This window comes from Mirounga leonina, unplaced genomic scaffold, assembly GCF_011800145.1.
Source record: "Mirounga leonina isolate KUSES-001 unplaced genomic scaffold, KU_Mleo_1.0 Mir_173, whole genome shotgun sequence".
Taxonomy (NCBI): Eukaryota; Metazoa; Chordata; class Mammalia; order Carnivora; family Phocidae; genus Mirounga; species Mirounga leonina.
In genome coordinates this window covers 87,193,934-87,211,319 of record NW_023270447.1, presented here as the reverse complement: position 1 = coordinate 87,211,319, position 17,386 = coordinate 87,193,934, and the positions used below count along the sequence as shown (strand labels likewise).

The window sequence follows — 17,386 nt, the reverse complement described above, 5'->3', positions numbered from 1 at the left end:
GTGAGGCTTCCCAGCCCTCCACCAGCACCCCAGATTCGCTCTCCTCCCAGGGGCACCAGGGGGGATTGGTGGGGCACCCATGCCTGTGAGGGGCTCGGGCAGACGTCCCACCAGGCAAGTTGGACAAGGCCGAACGACCCGATGGCCTTGGTCGTGGGTCCATTCATTCATTCAATAACTGTTTCCGGGGTGTTGGCTGTGTGCCTTCATCAGACTCTGCCTCACGTTCGGGGGGCGGGGGGGGGCTATTCCAGACAAATAGGCAGCGCCACCCTCTGCAACCCAGAATCCATGGGCCCTGCACAAGGGTGGAGGGCTGACCCTCCCTCCTCCCCCCAGGAGAGCTTCACCTTCCAGGTGTCCACCAAGGACGTGCCCCTGGCGCTGATGGCCTGTGCGCTCCGGAAGAAGGCCACCGTGTTCCGGCAGCCCCTGGTGGAGCAGCCCGAGGACTACACGCTGCAGGTGAACGGAAAGCACGAGTACCTGTATGGCAGCTACCCCCTGTGCCAGTTCCAGGTAAGGGGTGACGCTCCTGGGGCCTGCAGGGGGTAGGGAGCTGGGACTTTGGGGGTCCCCTTGCTCAGCTGCCCTCCCCAGGGGCACAAGGAGGGCTCCAACTTCAGGAAGTGGGGGAGGGCAGAAGGGTCAGCCGGAGAGGCCTGGGAGGCCTGGGACTGGCGGTGGTCAGCATCGGGGAGCCCCTTATCCGGACAAGGTTGGGGCTGCCCCATCGGCCACTCACTCTGCACCCCCCATCGCAGTACATCTGCAGCTGCCTGCACAGCGGGCTGACCCCCCACCTGACCATGGTGCACTCCTCGTCCATCCTGGCCATGCGGGACGAGCAGAGCGACCCTGCCCCCCAAGTCCAGAAACCACGCACCAAACCACCCCCCATTCCCATGAAGAAGGTGAGCCGGTGCCTTCCACCTCCCCTCCCCTCCATCCCTTCCTCCCCCTTGTCGGCCAACCCTAGAGCCCAGTGGCAACGCTGCGGGCTGGCAGTGGGTCCAGGGCCCCTGTCTCGTGCTCCTTGGTGGGTCAGTGTTGAGAGCTGGGCCTTGAGCTTGGCCCGCCACCACCACACCAGTGTGCAGGGGCAGCGGGTGATGTTTGAGCTTCCCGGGGCAGCTCCCAGGCCCGGCTCACGGGCTGCCCTTCTCATGTCCCTCCTGCCCCTGTACTGGAGAAAGAGACAGAACGCCATGCCCGCAGAGCTCAGGGGTCCTGGGGCAGCTGCATGCAGGTTTTCTGACAAAGCAGCTGGTATTGCGGGCGGGCACCTGAACCTCATCCCCAACCAGCAACACTCACCCCACCCACGAGGGGCCACGGGCCTTGCGAGGGGCCGGGGCCGCTAGCCACGGGAGCTCCCCTGGATTCCTCTGCTTTGACGGCCCTGCTTCCCCCCCTCCGGCCCGCCCCAGCCTTCTTCCCTGTCCCTGTGGTCCCTGGAGCAGCCTTTCCGCGTGGAGCTGATTCAGGGCAGCAAAGTGAATGCCGATGAGCGGATGAAGGTAGGGGGCTCCTGGGGGGAGGGGGGATGTTTTCTGCACAAACAAGGTGGCTGTGGTCTAGAGGGATGGCAGAGGAAGAAGGGGGGGGTCACATGAAAGCCACCTGACCACATTACCCAGCATCCCTGCCTGGGGTGGTTGTGAGCCACTTCAAAACAGGAAGGGGGGAGGGGAGCTGGCTGGCCAGCCAGAGAGGCTAATTCGTGGAAACCAGGCCCAGCGAGTTCTGGGTATTTGACTCGGGTGGAAGTTGTGGGGCCAGGCCCAGGCCCAGGGATGTGGGAACTGCAGGGTCTGGGAGGTGACAAGTACGGGAGAGGAGCGGCTCTGGCTGGGCCCCGGGGCCTTGGGACTCCCAGGGGCCACTTGGGAGGCGTGCCGCCTGGACACCTGGGGTTTGGCCGCCTGGACCCCTGGGGGCCAAACCCGCTTCGCTTCGGGGCTGTTCCCACACCCCATCTCCCTCCATCCCCAGGACAGCTAGCGAGGTGCTTATTTCACTGTCCCATTTGCTGGATGTTACGCTTGGGTCCACAGAGGTCCAGTCTCTTTGTGGAGCACTTTTTGTCGGGGTGATTTCACAAGCAGGCGGGGCTGGGTTTCCCTGATGGCATCCTGGAGCCCTGGATGGAGGCAGCTTTCTGGCTGGGCCCTGAGGGCTGTCAAGGTGCAGTGGGAGGAGGCAGGGTAGGGGTGTTCAGGTGGCATGAAATCCTTGCCTGCTCGCGGGGCTCATATGATTCTGAGCTGTGCGGGGAGCTCGTGGGTATCAGAGCGTGAAGGGCCCCTGGAGTTCCCAAGCCCCAGTGGGGAAACTGAGGCCCCGAGCAGGGAAGCGACATGCCCTGGGGTCCCACAGAGTCGTGGGGAGCCCATGCATAGTGCCCATGGTGCCCTTCCCTTCACCCTGTGGCCCCTTGTCCCGCTCAAGGAGTCAGCCGCCCCTCTTCGGCGCCACTTTCTTCCGAGTGGGAAGTGGGATTCAGACCCATGTGAAATAAGGGCGTTTCAGGAGCTTTGGGCCTTAGGTGGGTGGGAGAACCTCGGAGGGGAGAGGGAGGCTGGGCCTCTGCCGCCTGGCACCAACACCCGCCCCTCCCCCAGCTGGTGGTGCAGGCTGGGCTCTTCCACGGCAACGAGACGCTGTGCAAGACGGTGTCCAGCTCGGAGGTGAGCGTGTGTTCGGAGCCCGTGTGGAAACAGCGGCTGGAGTTCGACATCAACATCTGCGACCTGCCTCGCATGGCCCGTCTCTGCTTTGCACTTTACGCCGTGATCGAGAAGGCCAAGAAGGCTCGCTCCACCAAGAAGAAGTCCAAGAAGGCGGTGGGTGGGGCTGGCTGGGAGGAGGCTGGGGCCAGGCCTCCGGGAGCCACTCGCCGCTCCTGGTCCACTCCAGCAGGCGTGCACCTCGGGGGGTGGGGATGGGGGCGGCCCTCCCTCCCATCCTGGCCACCATCCCTGCCACGTGACGGCTCTGGGTCCCAGGGCTGGTGAGCAGGGTGACTTGGAGGCACCTGGGAACCCGGAGGCCGCTCTCTGGGGTGGAAGGACAAGCACGCTGTCCTCACAGGGAGCAGGGTGTCCTGAGTCAGCAGCCAGCGGGGAAGGAATGGGGGGTGGGCCCTGAGTCACCAGGCCCAGGATGTGACCGGCCACTGAGCCACGCCGACTTACCCCACAGCCGAGGTGGGCCAGCCTTCTCGGGCCGGTGTGGTTGGTTTGGGGGTTTCTCAAGAAGCCGGCAGTAGGGATGCCTCTGGGAGCAGAAGGGAGCCGAGAGGTGGTGACCTTGCTGCCTTCCTCGCAGGGAGTCTGGGTGAGGGCAGGGAAGCTTGGCTCTGCCGCCGCTGGCCCTGACTTGCCCGTGCTCTTTCCCAGGACTGCCCCATCGCCTGGGCCAACCTCATGCTGTTCGACTACAAGGACCAGCTCAAGACCGGGGAATGCTGCCTGTATATGTGGCCGTCCGTCCCAGGTGCGCCCGGGCGGAAGGGAGAGGCGCAGGGGAGCGGGCTCCCGGATGGTGGCGTTCCCCGGGCAACTCCCGTCTGTCCCTGTGTCCAGACGAGAAAGGGGAGCTGCTGAACCCCACGGGAACAGTGCGGAGTAACCCCAACACGGAGAGCGCTGCGGCCCTCGTCATCTGCCTCCCTGAGGTGGCCCCCTACCCTGTGTACTACCCCACCCTGGACAAGGTCAGCCCCCTCGCCGTCCAGGGTCTGGGATGGTCCAGAGGCTGTGGGACTAAAGATGACTGTTCTTGACCCTGCCTCTGGGGTTCCCCCCGCCCATCCCCTGAGTTGCCCAGGGATAGGGCTTGGTCACCCACGCAGTCGGGGACTTCCTTAACTCTCTAGAACCCTCATGCGCTCTAGAGGAGTGGTTCTCGGTCAGGGCCACGTGGCTCCCCAGGGGACTTGGGGCAATGTCCAGAGACACTTTTGGTTGTCGTAGCTGGTGGGAGAGATGCTCCTGGCATCTGTGGGGTGGAGGCGGGGATGCTGTGCACAGGACAGCCTTCACCGCTGAGAGTCGCAGGCCCCCAAGGTCAGGGGTGCTGAGGGGTTGACGCCCTCCCCCCTCCCCCGCCGGCCCCAGGGCCCTGCCAGGGCTGGCCCAGGGTCCGGGGTCTCCGCTGAGATGGGGCCACTCATTGCAGATTCTGGAGCTGGGGCGGCACGGGGAGCACGGGCGCTTCAGTGAGGAGGAGGTGAGCCGGGGCCCAGGGCTGGCGGGGCGCCAGGCTGGGCCGCAGCTCACCCTGCCTGCACCCCTCAGCAGCTACAGCTGCGGGAAATCCTGGAGCGGCGGGGCTCCGGGGAGCTGTACGAGCACGAGAAGGACCTGGTGTGGAAGATGCGGCACGAGGTCCAGGAGCGCTTCCCCGAGGCGCTGGCCCGCCTGCTGCTGGTCACCAAGTGGAACAAGCACGAGGATGTGGCCCAGGTGGGGGGCAGGGGAGGGGTGGGGGAAGGGGGGCAGGGCCTCCTGCCCGGCCCGCACCTTGACCACCGGCGCCCCCCAGATGCTCTACCTGCTGTGCTCCTGGCCCGAGCTGCCTGTCCTGAGCGCCCTGGAGCTGCTGGACTTCAGCTTCCCCGACCGCCACGTGGGCTCCTTCGCCATCAAGTCTCTGCGGAAGCTGACGTGAGGCCCCCCGGGGCTCCCTGCTCCTCGGGAGGGCGGTTTGGTCCCCACTACCCCCGGAAGGCGGAGCCCGTGCCCGGTGAGGACTGGACCTGGCCTGGGGTCTGCTCAGGTGAGGCCGGCCTCCCTTCTCCGCAGGGACGATGAGCTTTTCCAGTACCTGCTGCAGCTGGTGCAGGTGCTCAAGTACGAATCCTACCTCGACTGCGAGCTGACCAAGTTCCTGCTGGACCGGGCCCTGGCCAACCGCAAGATCGGCCACTTCCTCTTCTGGCACCTCCGGTAGTGGACCCACCGGGGCCGCTGCGTCTCCCCGAGGGCCCTGGGGAGGAGGGGCCCCTGGCCCGCTGGCCTCCCGTTCCTGCCGGCCTCGGGGGTGTGGCCCTGCCAGGCGCGAGGCTCAGCCGTCCTCCCCTCCCTCCCTCCGTCCGTCCAGCTCCGAGATGCACGTGCCCTCCGTGGCTCTGCGCTTTGGCCTCATCATGGAAGCCTACTGCCGGGGCAGCACCCACCACATGAAGGTGCTGATGAAGCAGGTGAGGCTCGGGCCCTGAGTCCCTGCCCTGGGCCAGGCTCTGTCTGAGGGGGTCGGGCCCTTTAGAGCCCCTGGGGCGGGGCCGAGGCCCAGAGCCTGCCCCTCCTGGCCTCCCACCCCACCCCACCGGCCCATGCTCCCTGCCAGGGGGAGGCGTTGAGCAAGCTGAAGGCCCTGAGTGACTTCGTCAAAGTGAGCTCCCAGAAGACCACCAAGCCCCAGACCAAGGAGCTGATGCACCTGTGCATACGCCAGGAGACCTACCTGGAGGCCCTCTCCAACCTGCAGTCCCCGCTGGACCCCAGCACGCTGCTGGCTGAAGTCTGGTGAGCCCCGAGCCCCCGGCGCCTCCTCCCGCCCTGCTGAGCCCTGCCCCCCCCCCCCCCCGCTGACTGCTTTCTGGCCCGCAGCGTGGAGCAGTGCACCTTCATGGACTCCAAGATGAAGCCCCTGTGGGTGATGTACAGCAACGAGGAGGCGGGCAGTGACGGCAGTGTGGGCATCATCTTTAAGAACGGGGACGGTGAGCAGGCTGGGCCCCGGGCAGAGTGCCGCGGAGGCCTTGGCCCCCGACCCGTGCTGCGCTGAGTGGGGGGATGGGGAGGGCGGCCTGAAGATGGGGTCCCGGGGCTCCGGGGCCTGGGCCTGGCTGGGAGTGGAGAGCCCACCAGAAGCTCGTGCTTTTCCTTCCGGGGGGCGGCTGCGCAGACCTCCGCCAGGACATGCTGACTCTGCAGATGATCCAGCTCATGGATGTTCTGTGGAAGCAGGAGGGACTAGACCTGAGGTGAGAGGCCCTCCTGTCATCCGCTTCTTCTCGCTGCAGGCCTAGGACCCTGTCCCTTTGGAGGAGTCCTCTGTCAGAGCCAACACTGCCACCTCCGTTGGAAAAGGGGTTGTTCTAAGAAGAGCAGAGACCAGTTTAAAATTAGGGCCAAGGGAGGCGATGTGGGGTCACAGAGTGTGAGGGTGGAGAGGCCAGGCCTGGCCCTCGGCGTCTGTCTCGCTCCATTGTTTCCTTCACCCCATGCATCCCTGGCCTCCTGCCCCATCTTGGGAAGCGGTGGCATCTTCTTCCAGGCCACCTGGATTTCTCTCTGAGCAAACATGAGCTCGGCCAAAGTGCCTCCGTTCCTTCTGTGCAGCTTGGGTGCAGGTCCTGACCTCTCCAAGGAGTCTTCCCCCCGAGTTCCAGGCGTCACGGACCCCTCCCAGTGCCTCTCCCCTCCCTTGCAGCATCTCCTGGGGCTGTTTTGGCTGTCTTGAGCCCCTCTGGGTGGGGCGGAGTGTCAGGCCACCCCAGGGACAGCCTGTGACCTCAGCATTTCCTTGCCCCTCCTCCCCCCTGGCTAGGATGACCCCCTATGGCTGCCTCTCCACGGGGGACCGCACAGGCCTCATTGAGGTGGTGCTTCACTCAGACACCATCGCCAACATCCAGCTCAACAAGAGCAACATGGCGGCCACAGCAGCCTTCAACAAGGATGCCCTGCTCAACTGGCTCAAGTCCAAGAACCCTGGGTAGGTTCTGGGCCCGGGGAAGGATGCCCTCTCCTTTCCAAGAGTCAAAGGTTTAGGAGTCAAAGGTGAGGGGCAGGGCCCGTGACAGTCTCCACGGCTTCTTGGCTCAGCCGGGGACCAGGTCTGCTCTGTTGGGGCGGGGTGGGTCTCCATGAGCCCAGGGGTCGGTTCCCCGTGTCGCTATGTAGCGACCACTCTCAGCTTAGGGACGTAAAACCACCACCAGGTATTATAGGCTCACAAACCTGCAGCTTGGGCTGGCTGAGCTAAGTGGTTCTCTGGCCTGGAACCACTCATGCCACTGTTCGCCGCTGGTGCCTTGACGGGCAGGGTGGGCCCTGGTCACGTGTCTCCACGTGGCCTCCCCTCTGCAAGTAGACCGGCCTTGGCTTCCTGAACCGGCCTGGCAACAGGTTAGATTCGAGAGCTGCCAGGTGTCTTAAGGCCGAGGCTGTGGGATGAGCCCAACACCGCTTCCTCCCTGTCCCACTGGTCCTAAGGCCAGATTCAAGGGGAGGGGACACAGACCCCACCTCTTCGTAGAAGTTGCTGGGAAATGCGTGCCCACCGTTTTGAATCCCCCTTCCCACCAACACACACCCAGGGAGGCCTTGGATCGAGCCATCGAGGAGTTTACCCTCTCTTGCGCCGGCTACTGCGTGGCCACTTACGTGCTGGGCATCGGTGATCGGCACAGCGACAACATCATGATCCGCGAGAATGGGCAGGTAGGGCAGAGCCGGCTGCCAGGTGGGCTGCACCCTCCCGGCTTTCTCTCTCCCTCCCAGCGCCCCCTTCCCCGAGACCGGGGCACTCTCCTCTCTGACCGCTTCTCCCTCCCTCTTCTTAGCTGTTCCACATTGATTTTGGCCACTTTCTGGGGAATTTCAAGACCAAGTTTGGAATCAACCGTGAGCGAGTCCCGTTCATCCTCACGTATGACTTTGTGCACGTGATCCAGCAGGGGAAAACGAATAACAGTGAGAAGTTTGAAAGGTGAGGGTGCTCAGGGTCCCGGGCCGGGCTCAGGGTCGGGTCCTGTAGGAGGAGGGGTTGGGGGCCCTTTCCGGGGCACGAGCAGGGTGGGAATGGCTGGGAGCCAGAGCCCCACCTGCCACGTCCCTCTGGCCCCGCAGATTCCGGGGTTACTGTGAGCGAGCCTACACCATCCTGCGGCGTCACGGGCTGCTCTTCCTTCACCTCTTCGCCCTGATGCGGGCCGCTGGCCTGCCGGAGCTCAGCTGTTCCAAAGACACCCAGTATCTCAAGGTAAATGCCAGGGTAGGGCCCAGCCGGGCAGACCCGGTAGCCCCCAAGGCCCCGAGGCCCGCCTCTGAGCGCTGTGGACCCCACAGGGCACTCCCGGTGGGGGTTCCTCACGCCGCCGGCGACCCAGCCGGGGGTCGGCCTGGGTCCATGGCAGATGTGCGGGGACCTCCCCTGGCCCGCCCTCCTGTCCTCCGCAGGCTGCCGTGGTTCCACTCGAACAAGAGGGCGCGATTAGATACGTTCCGTCCTCGTTTAAAAATGCTTTTCCTTCCTGTGTCTTTTCAGTGTGGGAGAAGCTGGGGGGTCGGGAGGGTGGTCGGCCACGAGCCCCTCTGTGGTGCCTGGTTCATGCACAACGACGCTGCCCCCTCCTCCGCTCCCCCTGTGCAGAAGGTGAGGCCACCTGTCCACCCCTGTGACTTTGGGGGCCCGCGGCTTCCTGGCTGGAGCTGGCGTCTTACTTGGAGGGTGGGTCAGGAGACCCATCTCGGTTTGGGATCAGAACAGAGAGCTTTTCCCAGGGCAGACGTTGGTGGCGGTCTCCTGATTCCCTTCCTGCGAGTCTTTCAGGAGGGAATTTACAGTATTCGGGGCGGGGTGGGGGTTGCCCCCCCTCGGGTCGAGCTCACTGCTTTGATGGTTTTACCCCAGGACTCTCTGGCGTTGGGGAAGACTGAGGAGGAGGCTCTAAAGCACTTCCGAGTGAAGTTTAACGAAGCCCTCCGGGAGAGCTGGAAGACCAAAGTGAACTGGCTGGCCCACAATGTGTCCAAAGATAACAGGCAATAGCCGCCCGAGAACCACCCACCCGCCTCGGGAACCGGGCACCGGGCACCCTCAGCCGTCCTGTGGGGCCGAAGAGCCTGAACGGCACCCCGTGGGCAAGCGCCTACACACTGCCTTTTGTTTACACTGGTTATTTATTTATGACTTGAAATGTTTCAGGAGCTAAACAGCCATAAATGGAGATGTATCCTTCGTACAGGGGAGGGGCGCCGTCCTCCTGCGCCCCTGAGCCGAGCCTCAGGCTCTGAGGAGGAGACGCTGGGAGTCGGGCACCTCCGAGGCCGCATCTTGCTAAGGACCGTCAGTCACCCCGAGTCTTCCAGCTGGTGAATCAGGACCCAGCAAAGACTGCTCTCTCCCCACTGCCGGGAAGCCTGCCTTCTTCCCGGGCTCCCGCCGGGCCGCACAGGGCTTGGCGCCTGGTGATCACCCTGGTGACAGGGTGCCCACGACTCCGTTCCCCCCTCCACCTTTGTGCTCTCCACTGACTGAGCACTGGGCAGCTCCCAGGGGAAGCCTGGGTACCCTCTAGATTCAGGGATGCTTGCTTTCCACTTTTAAAGTGACTCGGGTACGGGACTGCTCCCCTCTCTCTGCTGTAAAGCAATTTTGTTTGCGGGTAGGAAAGAAAACAAACTACTCACTGAACCTCGATGGCTCAGAATGGCCTCAGCCCCAGAAAGTATAATATATGCTGGTCCTCAAAACATTAAAAAGATTGGAGCTTGATTGAGCTCAACCACGGATCAAGGCGAACGCAGGTCGGAATACTCGGTTGCAATTATCTGAATCCGGCCTCGTAAAGCAGGCTTTGAGGACAGAGGACTTGCTCTTCAGACTCGCCCCTTTAACCTGCTGTGGGGGAGCAATCAGGTATCGGAAATGTGAGGCCGGTCTGTGGTGGAATGTTTTTCTCTGACGGTACTTGGCTTGAACCAGTTCAGGCTTCGCCTTCGGTGGACCTGAAGAGCTCTAGCAGTGCCAGGTTCCTGGGCCCCTCCCGGCCATCTGAGGCCGACTCCGGAGACAGGGCTAGGAATCTGGGCTTCTCGAAGCCCACGGGTGAGCCTGACGTGTTAGCAGCCGCCTTGGGCCCCACCCAGCTCACTACTGGTCTCTCAATCTCTCAAAGGCCTCGCAAGGCCTGGCAGAGCCGGGAGCAGCTGCCCTCTGTGCAGGTGCGTGGCTTTAAAAAAAAAAGAAGCCAGGTGCCGACCTTCTTTGGTTAGAGGCACAGTCCGTGAGCAGGGAGTACCGGCCCCAGCCCACCACTGACCACACCCTTGTCCCCAACTAAGTGCTGAATTCATTCGCCCCACCTCGCCGGTTTGGCAATAGGAAGAGCCGAGTGTATGTCTCTATGTTGTGTTATTTATTTAAACGAGTCTATGTGCTTCCTGGCGTTCTGGTTCGGGTACACGGCCTGTGCACCTGCCGAGAAAGGATTTTTTTTTTTTTTTTTGGTCTTTTAACATTTCTGTACGGGGAAGGTGAGTTCAACACTTAACCCGTGGGGGCTGAAGACCCGCACTCTGTGAAGCTTTGACAGGAGAGGTAAAAGCATACTAAAAGAAAGAAAAGCCTTTTTATGTTGTGTTCTCAGGTCAAAAAAACCCCCAAAGCCAAAAAAACCCACAAAAAACAAAGGGGATGCAGGATTCCAACAAAACCGGGCCCAAAGCTGACACACTGCCACTGGGGTTAGAACCAGCATTTTATTGTCGTGTATACACGTTCTGGCCTCATCAGTACACACATCCGGAAAGCGGCCCACGCGGAGCCCGCATCAGCCTCCACCATCGTCTACATGGGGCGGCTAGGGCAACAGGACACAGAGGACGGCCACACACGACGCAGGACAGCCGCAGTGTCCTCGCGACTAGCAGTCATGATCACAGAACAGGATTCAAATGATTTTCCCCCAGTTTTAGAAATCTAAAATTTTACATGTAAATTAAAAACAAAGTGCCACAGGGGTTTTAGCTCAGGACATGTCCTCTCCTTTTCCTCCCCCACCAGGCCGAGCAGTGGGGCTCCCCACTCCTGGCGAGGGGGCTTACCTCTGGGGCTGTTGGGGGGGAAGCTAGCACTTTGCCTTCCGGCCACAGGGCGTCCTTGCAGTGCGTCTGTCCTCGGACGTTCCGAGTACGGGCCACTCAGGCCTGTTCTGTCTCCAACCAAGTGGCCAGACGCTTTGCACCGTCCGTACGCACACTCACCAGCAGGACAACGGACATCTAGTAGGTATGAACCCAAGGCTGCGCACGAGGAGTCCAGCTTCCTGCGCAAGGAGCTGCCGGTCATCGGAGGAGTGTGTGAAAGAGGCCAGAGACCCCGGCATGCCCACCCCTCTGTCAGATCAGAAATGGGCAGAATCCCAAAGGAAAGGCCTGGCCGTTTCCCAGCCTCCAGAGAGGGGTCCCGATCTGGTGCCCTCCTGCTGAGCTCGGGTGGGAGCGCAAGTCCATTCCCCCTCACTGCCTGGCCACCCACCGAGGGGTGCACCCAGCAAGGCCCGAGCAGGGCAGGTCCCTCTCCTCTCAGGGTGGGGGTGAGGCAGGAGCCCGCGGGGTCTCTCCTGCACTGTTTCAGGCTTCACCTTGCATATGCCAGTCCCGGGTCACACTAGCATGGAGGACACGAGGAATCGCAATTTATTTACAAAATATTAAAAAGTCAGTTCATCATCTACATATTAACCCCCATTCTGCCATTTTATACATGCACTAGTTTGGAAAAAATAAAAACTTTTAAAAAAAAGAAGAAAAAAACGGATTACGAGGTGGGAGTGAGCGATTTTAACCCTTGGTCGAGTCCGGTCACTGCAGCTTTTCTGGAGGCGCGAGGGGGCCGCGCAGAGCGAGCCGTGGACAGCGTGCGTCAGCTCCTCACATAACTTAAGAGCGGTCTGGGTGGAGGGCGGGGGGCCTACACACCAAGCACAGGCGGATGGTCAGCGATGGGGAGGGTCTGCAGACCTACTGGCCAGAATGACTTTGTACACCGTGGACCCTTGGGCCTGGGAGGACAGATGGCAGCAGAGTCTCTTGAAGCAGAAAGGGAGGTGGTGGAGGGAGCGGCCGCGCGGCTCAGTAGCTGAGGGTCGAGTCGTCCCACTCCAGCTGCTGCTGCCTGTTCACGTTCTGCTGGTCTCCGTGCTCCCCCTCCTCCTCCTCGCTGCTTTCCGACTCGGCACTGGTGATGTCATCCTCCTCCTCCCCATCCTCGCTCTCCTCTTCCTCTTCCTCTTCCTCCTCCTCCTCGCTGCTGTGCTGGTCCTCGTACGTCTGACAAAGAGACGGCATGTGAACCGAGCCCCCGGGCCCCGCCTCTGCACACGAGCCGAGCTTGCCCAGCTGTTCACCCTCCGGGAGCCGCGGAGGAAGGAACCCCCCGCGTCACATTCCACGTCGAGGGCGGGCTGGACCACGCTGGAAGTCACCTCATCCCAGACGGGAGGGAAAACGCAGCTCTAGTCGCTTCCCATGGGGTCTGTCACGTGCGGTGGCATGAGCTAGGATAAGGCTTCTCTGGGCCCTCAGTGTGTCCACCTGAGGAGCGGGGACACCTGCACCTCACCAACTTGTCATGTGGATCACGTGACATCTAAGCCACATAAACGTGGACGTGCCACCACCATGTGGCTTCTCTGGGGCGCGCGTCGCTCTGGCCCTGGCCTGCAGTGGTTTTCAGTTGCGGGGTCGCCTGTCAGCACCTACCTCCATGGGGTTTACGGTGATGGTCAAGGCAGAGTCGTCCCAATCCATCTCGTTCTCCTTCCCGGCGTCCTGGTCCCGCATGGTTCGCTGGTGAGCAACCCGGATCCGGAACACGCCCAGGATGATCATGAAGACCAGGAAGCTAACGCACACCACAATCACCACCGTGGCGGTGCTGGGGACAACTGTGATCAAGGGGAGAGGGGGCGGTGAGGCTGGTGCCCGCCCCAGGTCGTGCCCGCGACCCCCCCCCCGCCCCGCGCACACAGGGCTGCTCCGTCCGACCCCAGAGAAAGGAAGAGATGTAAGGAGAGTCTGAGCACAGGTTTCGAGCCCTGGGCTGGCCACTTTCTGCCCTGCTGTGCTTCCATCCCTCGCGGATGGTGCAGAATCACAGAGCCCAGTCAGCTAGGGCTGCTTGGACCGGGGGCCAGGCTCCCAGCAGCACGCGGGAGGGTGTCCCCCCTAGACCTGACCCAGACGGCCCTGCTTCTGCTCACAGTCCTACCTGCAAAGGGGTGGGGGCTGGCCAGGTTGTGACCCGAGAGGTCGACGAAGGCATGGTGCTCTGGGTAGACGAACTGGGGCTGTGCTGCCATGTGGCTGGCGTGCTCCATGGGGCTGGCTGCGTGGATGACGTTCACCTGCAGCAGAGAAACACACAGCAGCCTGAATGTGGCCCAGGGACGGAAATGCAGTTCAGAAGCTACCGGGGCTAGCGCGACTCAAAGGGATCCCTGGACCAGCACTGCTGAGCAGATGAGAATAGAGAAAAAATCAAGGGTTAGCTCTCAGAAACCATCATTAACTGCCTAATGCTGTCACCCGTCCCAGAAATAGAGCGCTGTTCTAATAATTCCCTTTCATTGTATTTCATAAAAGAACCTGTCCACAAAAGAACAGAAAAACCACCACCACCGTCCTTCACTGCGGGTCATTCGAGAAGCACCGGCATAGCCCATTTCCCCGCTTTTCCCCAAAACCACAGCCACATGAAAGAGCACAAATCATAACCATTTATTTCCTTTCAAATACGTCAGCCTTTGGCTCAAACAAAACCCTCATCGATTCTTCAGCACCGTGACTTCAGCATTCTGCTGCTCTGAGGTCACTGTGCAGACATTCGATTGCTGAGAATAACTCGGCCCATTTCTTCGGACCACAGAAGCCCTGAGTGACGAAGGGGCTCCCATCCCAGCCTGTGGAAGACTTCAGAGTAGGGTGAGCACCCTCTGACCACCGCGCGCTGAGTTGCCACCATCAGGCTTGGCAGAAAGCACAGCACCCCTCTCCCCGGGCCAGCCCCGCGCCGGGACCCCTCTGCCCGGGCCAGCCCCGCGCCGGGACCCTCTCCCCAGGGCCAGCAGTCTGCAAAGAATCTTTGGTTCCCTGGGAATCGCTCTTTCTCAAGCAGAGTCAAATCTTAACAACAACGTTGGTTCTACTCACGAGGCATTAACTGCCTCCAGCTCTCGACCGCCTCCTTCCAAAGGCCCCTCAGACGCCCACGGAAGGGGCACCCCAGCTGCACCCAGCCCACCCAAACCTGCGCGGGTCTAACCTGCAGCAGCCCCCCGGGCTGGGAAAGGCTAGCGCGCCCCTGGACGCACCCCAACAGTTGTCACATGAATGCTCTGAAAATGGCGTTTGCAAACATCAGGGCCGTAGGTGGGCACCCAATCACCCACCTCCACCTGAAACTCGTTGCTGACATAGCGGCCATTTAGCTCGGAGCAGACGAGCTTGAACTTCCGGTCGAGCAGGGACCTGCTGTGCCAGTTCCGATAGCGCAGGAGACGCAGCCCCTCCTCGTAGCTGGCCATGCTGTCCACACCTGCGGGGGCGGGTGAGAAGGCTGCCTGCTGGCCGGGGTCAAAGCCAGGGTCAAAGCCGGGGTCAGGGGAGGCCGGGGTCGGGCCCGGGGGCAGCTGGACCAATGGGCACGCGTGTTGGCTTTCCAGTTGCGGGGAGAAGTGCGAGTGTGTGGGCACGTCTGCCCCTCTCTCGGGTGCCATCCCGAGCCTGACTTCTACCCCCTCGTAAGGACAGGAAGTAGGGCAATACCTGTACTTTCTGCCAGGAAAAGGCGAGCAGCCCATGCTGAGCCTCCAGGACTCGGACTCTCCCAGAGCTCAGAGAGGACAGGGGCAGGGCTGAGGCTCCCGCTCCGCCCCCAGCCTGGCCTTGGCCCGCTCACCCGTGAAGACCATGCCCAGGTCGGAGGCGCTCACTGCAATGCCCTTCTGCTGCAGGCGGGCCATGTCCACCTCCAGGCTCTCCTGGGCCGGGTTCAGCTCGTCCCCGTCCACCGTGACCTCACAGGTATCCAGGTCGTGCACGATCTCCTCAGACACCAGCGACTCTTGGACTGCAAAAACAGACCAAGCACCCATAGCAGAGGCCGGGGAGCCCAGGCAGGCCGGTCACGCTGGGTGGCCTGCTGGCTGTCCTCGAGCTCACAGAGCCCTTTCAAAGACCGATGACAGAGGGACAAGAGAGGCCCTTTGCAGAATCGGGGTGCCTTCTGTGTCTGGGAGGACTAGCCCCCATGCAGCCAGCGGGAGCTGCATTGTCCGCTGCCATCGGCCCGGATCCTCTCAGCCTGCACAAGGGCAGCTCAGATCTGGACATCCCACTGGAAAAGGAGGAATGGACTCTCCAGGTGGGCTTCCGAAGAGCACAATGAGCTCTTGACCATGGGTCAGATTCCAGGAGCAGAGCCGAAAATAACATTAAAACATTCAAATCTCAAAATCTCAGGAAAAAAGAATGCAGGAAGTAGGTAGCAGCCGTGGGGTGTCAGCCGCCCGGGTTCAAGCCAAGGGGAGGCCGCTAGCCCGGCAGAGCTGTTACCTGTGGGGTCCTCATCCCCTTCCCCTTCAGGCTCCACTTCTCTCGTGATGGTGCTGATGATCCGAAGCTCAGGGAAAAGGAAAACCCCTTCTGCGCTTTCAAATTCGGAAGCCGCTCGAGCGAAATGGTGGACGCCACTGAGGCTGATCTTGGGCTCCTCGGGCTGCAGCACCATCACGTAGCCGTCCACCGGGGGCACGGAGATGCAGGCGGCCTCGTTGAAACACCTGCCGGCAAGCGATGGAGGAGGCAAGGGTCAGGGCTTTGAGAAGCGGTTCTGCAGGCCACACACGCAATGGCCCACGGATTCCCCAAGCCCCTGGGGGGACAGAGGTAGCGGCCGGGCCCAACACCCTTCACGGACACCGTCCATGCCCTCTGGTAACAAATGATGGCTGGGGTGTCTTAGAAACCTAAATATACACGTTTTCTTCTCAAGAGTTAAGAATCAGCACGTACTTGACCGTGCTGGTGATTCTGAGCTTTCGGATCCCCGGTGTGGGGAACTGCCTGGAGTTCAGGTAGGCAACATGCTGCATGGCCTTATCCAGCTCCCCGATGTCGTCTCCCTCCAAGGTCAACGCCAACTGACTGGGGTTCGTATGGATCTGAAATCAGGCCAGAGGGGGAGAAAAAAAGGGTTGAAACTGCAAGAAGCTGAAACCACACACACTCTGGCAAAGAAAGAGGGTCAGCTGGGGATCGGTCTGAACTGGGGACCTGGGGAGGAAACCTCATGGAACTGCAGCGATGAGACCCTCTTGTTCAAGGGAAAACACCAAAGGTGCAAACGTATCTGTGGTATAAGAAATACGGGGGCGCCCGGCGGGCTCAGTCGGTGTGCGTGACTCGACTGCGCGATTGTAGAGATTACTTAAAAACGGTAAAATCTTAAAAAGAAAGAAAAAAAAGAAATATATATATATATTTGGTCTCTATCCCCGGTTTCTGGCACGGAGACCCCCAAACCCTGAAAATTTCTTGAGTGACAGGAGCACCTTTTGTTATTCACAATAAGCCCCTTCCAAGCACAGCAGCATCTGTGTTAACGAGAGTGGCTTCTGGGCGGCTGAGGCGGTTCGGGATGGAGCTGGCCACCACAGAACCCGTGTGACTACAGGGCTGTCAGCCCCAACCCTGACCTCTGGCCAATGATTTAACCAGCTGTGCGTACCTGACAGAAGCTCCGTAAACACCCCTGAAGGACAGGGTTTGGGAGCTTCCCGTGTGTGGGAGGGTGGCGCTCCTGGGGCGGGGGGGAGCTCCCTCCTCCTCCCCACTTCCTTGCCTTCTGCAATGTCTCCATCTGGTTGTTCCTGAGTTGTATTCTTTATAATACACCAGCAGCAGTAAGCAAAGTGTTTTCTGCAGTTTTCTGAGTAGTTCAAGCAAATTACTGAAACCCAAAAGAGGGGGGGATAACGGGGGCCCCTAACTTTGTAGCCAAGCTAGACAGAAGTGTGGGTAACCCAAGGGCCCGGCACCTGCACACAGCATCTGCAGCGGGGGCAGTGTGGTGGCACCGAGCCCTCCTCTTCTGCAGGCTCTGTGCTAACTCCTGGGAGTCAGTGTCAGAAGTGAAGCGACTTGCAGGACACGTGGAGGTGCAGGTGTCTGGAGAGGTGGGGACTGGTTCTAGGGAACACCCCCCCCCACGTTTGGGGTCAGAGGTGTTGTGAGTAAACACATCAGTCCTTTGCCAGCAGCCTGCATGCTGGTGCTCAAGGAGGTCAGCAGGGCCATGCGAGGCAATGCCAAGGTTACCTCCACGCCTCTGCCGCTGTCTTCGGGGACCTGCAGGTCCAGCCCTTCTTTGCAGGTATAAAGACAGTCGATCACCTTCTTGTCAGCGAGTTTCCCGGAACGGACGGTCAGGCCGGCCAGGTTACCTCGGAAATACTGGGTCATGTGCAGCTCACCACCTTAGGGACACGGGGGGACAAAGCAGGCAGTTACGTGCACGGCCCGGGGCCTCCTGCTTCGCCTCACAATGCAGCGTTACCCGTGGTGACAGCTGGATGGAAGGACATGCG

At 61.3% G+C, this 17,386-nt stretch overlaps 2 protein-coding genes across 11 annotated transcripts in view; one reads left to right on the top strand and one right to left on the bottom strand.

Moving 5' to 3' along the window:
• The window catches only part of PIK3CD (phosphatidylinositol-4,5-bisphosphate 3-kinase catalytic subunit delta), a 46,780-nt gene extending 36,419 nt beyond the window's left edge, over nucleotides 1-10,361 (top strand). For 4 of the 7 annotated variants that reach the window (XM_035019846.1, XM_035019843.1, XM_035019847.1 and 1 more), the window contains 20 exons: nucleotides 340-519; nucleotides 765-914; nucleotides 1,431-1,520; nucleotides 2,625-2,846; nucleotides 3,402-3,498; nucleotides 3,588-3,718; nucleotides 4,183-4,233; nucleotides 4,302-4,469; nucleotides 4,549-4,670; nucleotides 4,809-4,952; nucleotides 5,107-5,206; nucleotides 5,353-5,531; nucleotides 5,616-5,728; nucleotides 5,914-5,992; nucleotides 6,559-6,726; nucleotides 7,331-7,454; nucleotides 7,577-7,722; nucleotides 7,863-7,995; nucleotides 8,281-8,388; nucleotides 8,647-10,361. In XM_035019846.1, the coding sequence (XP_034875737.1) occupies nucleotides 340-519; nucleotides 765-914; nucleotides 1,431-1,520; nucleotides 2,625-2,846; nucleotides 3,402-3,498; nucleotides 3,588-3,718; nucleotides 4,183-4,233; nucleotides 4,302-4,469; nucleotides 4,549-4,670; nucleotides 4,809-4,952; nucleotides 5,107-5,206; nucleotides 5,353-5,531; nucleotides 5,616-5,728; nucleotides 5,914-5,992; nucleotides 6,559-6,726; nucleotides 7,331-7,454; nucleotides 7,577-7,722; nucleotides 7,863-7,995; nucleotides 8,281-8,388; nucleotides 8,647-8,784 (2,643 nt within the window). In that variant the 3' untranslated portion in view covers nucleotides 8,785-10,361. The remainder of the gene's footprint in view (nucleotides 1-339; nucleotides 520-764; nucleotides 915-1,430; nucleotides 1,521-2,624; nucleotides 2,847-3,401; nucleotides 3,499-3,587; nucleotides 3,719-4,182; nucleotides 4,234-4,301; nucleotides 4,470-4,548; nucleotides 4,671-4,808; nucleotides 4,953-5,106; nucleotides 5,207-5,352; nucleotides 5,532-5,615; nucleotides 5,729-5,913; nucleotides 5,993-6,558; nucleotides 6,727-7,330; nucleotides 7,455-7,576; nucleotides 7,723-7,862; nucleotides 7,996-8,280; nucleotides 8,389-8,646) is intronic. The other 3 variants (XM_035019848.1, XM_035019850.1, XM_035019849.1) reach the window with 3 other exon arrangements.
• A 116-nt stretch (nucleotides 10,362-10,477) lies between these two features.
• The window catches only part of CLSTN1 (calsyntenin 1), a 76,263-nt gene continuing 69,354 nt past the window's right edge, over nucleotides 10,478-17,386 (bottom strand). For all 4 annotated transcript variants that reach the window (XM_035019854.1, XM_035019852.1, XM_035019851.1 and 1 more), the window contains 8 exons: nucleotides 17,118-17,275; nucleotides 15,813-15,961; nucleotides 15,354-15,580; nucleotides 14,698-14,868; nucleotides 14,189-14,334; nucleotides 13,009-13,144; nucleotides 12,501-12,685; nucleotides 10,478-12,068 (listed from right to left, as the gene is read on the bottom strand). In XM_035019854.1, the coding sequence (XP_034875745.1) occupies nucleotides 11,871-12,068; nucleotides 12,501-12,685; nucleotides 13,009-13,144; nucleotides 14,189-14,334; nucleotides 14,698-14,868; nucleotides 15,354-15,580; nucleotides 15,813-15,961; nucleotides 17,118-17,275 (1,370 nt within the window). In that variant the 3' untranslated portion in view covers nucleotides 10,478-11,870. The remainder of the gene's footprint in view (nucleotides 12,069-12,500; nucleotides 12,686-13,008; nucleotides 13,145-14,188; nucleotides 14,335-14,697; nucleotides 14,869-15,353; nucleotides 15,581-15,812; nucleotides 15,962-17,117; nucleotides 17,276-17,386) is intronic.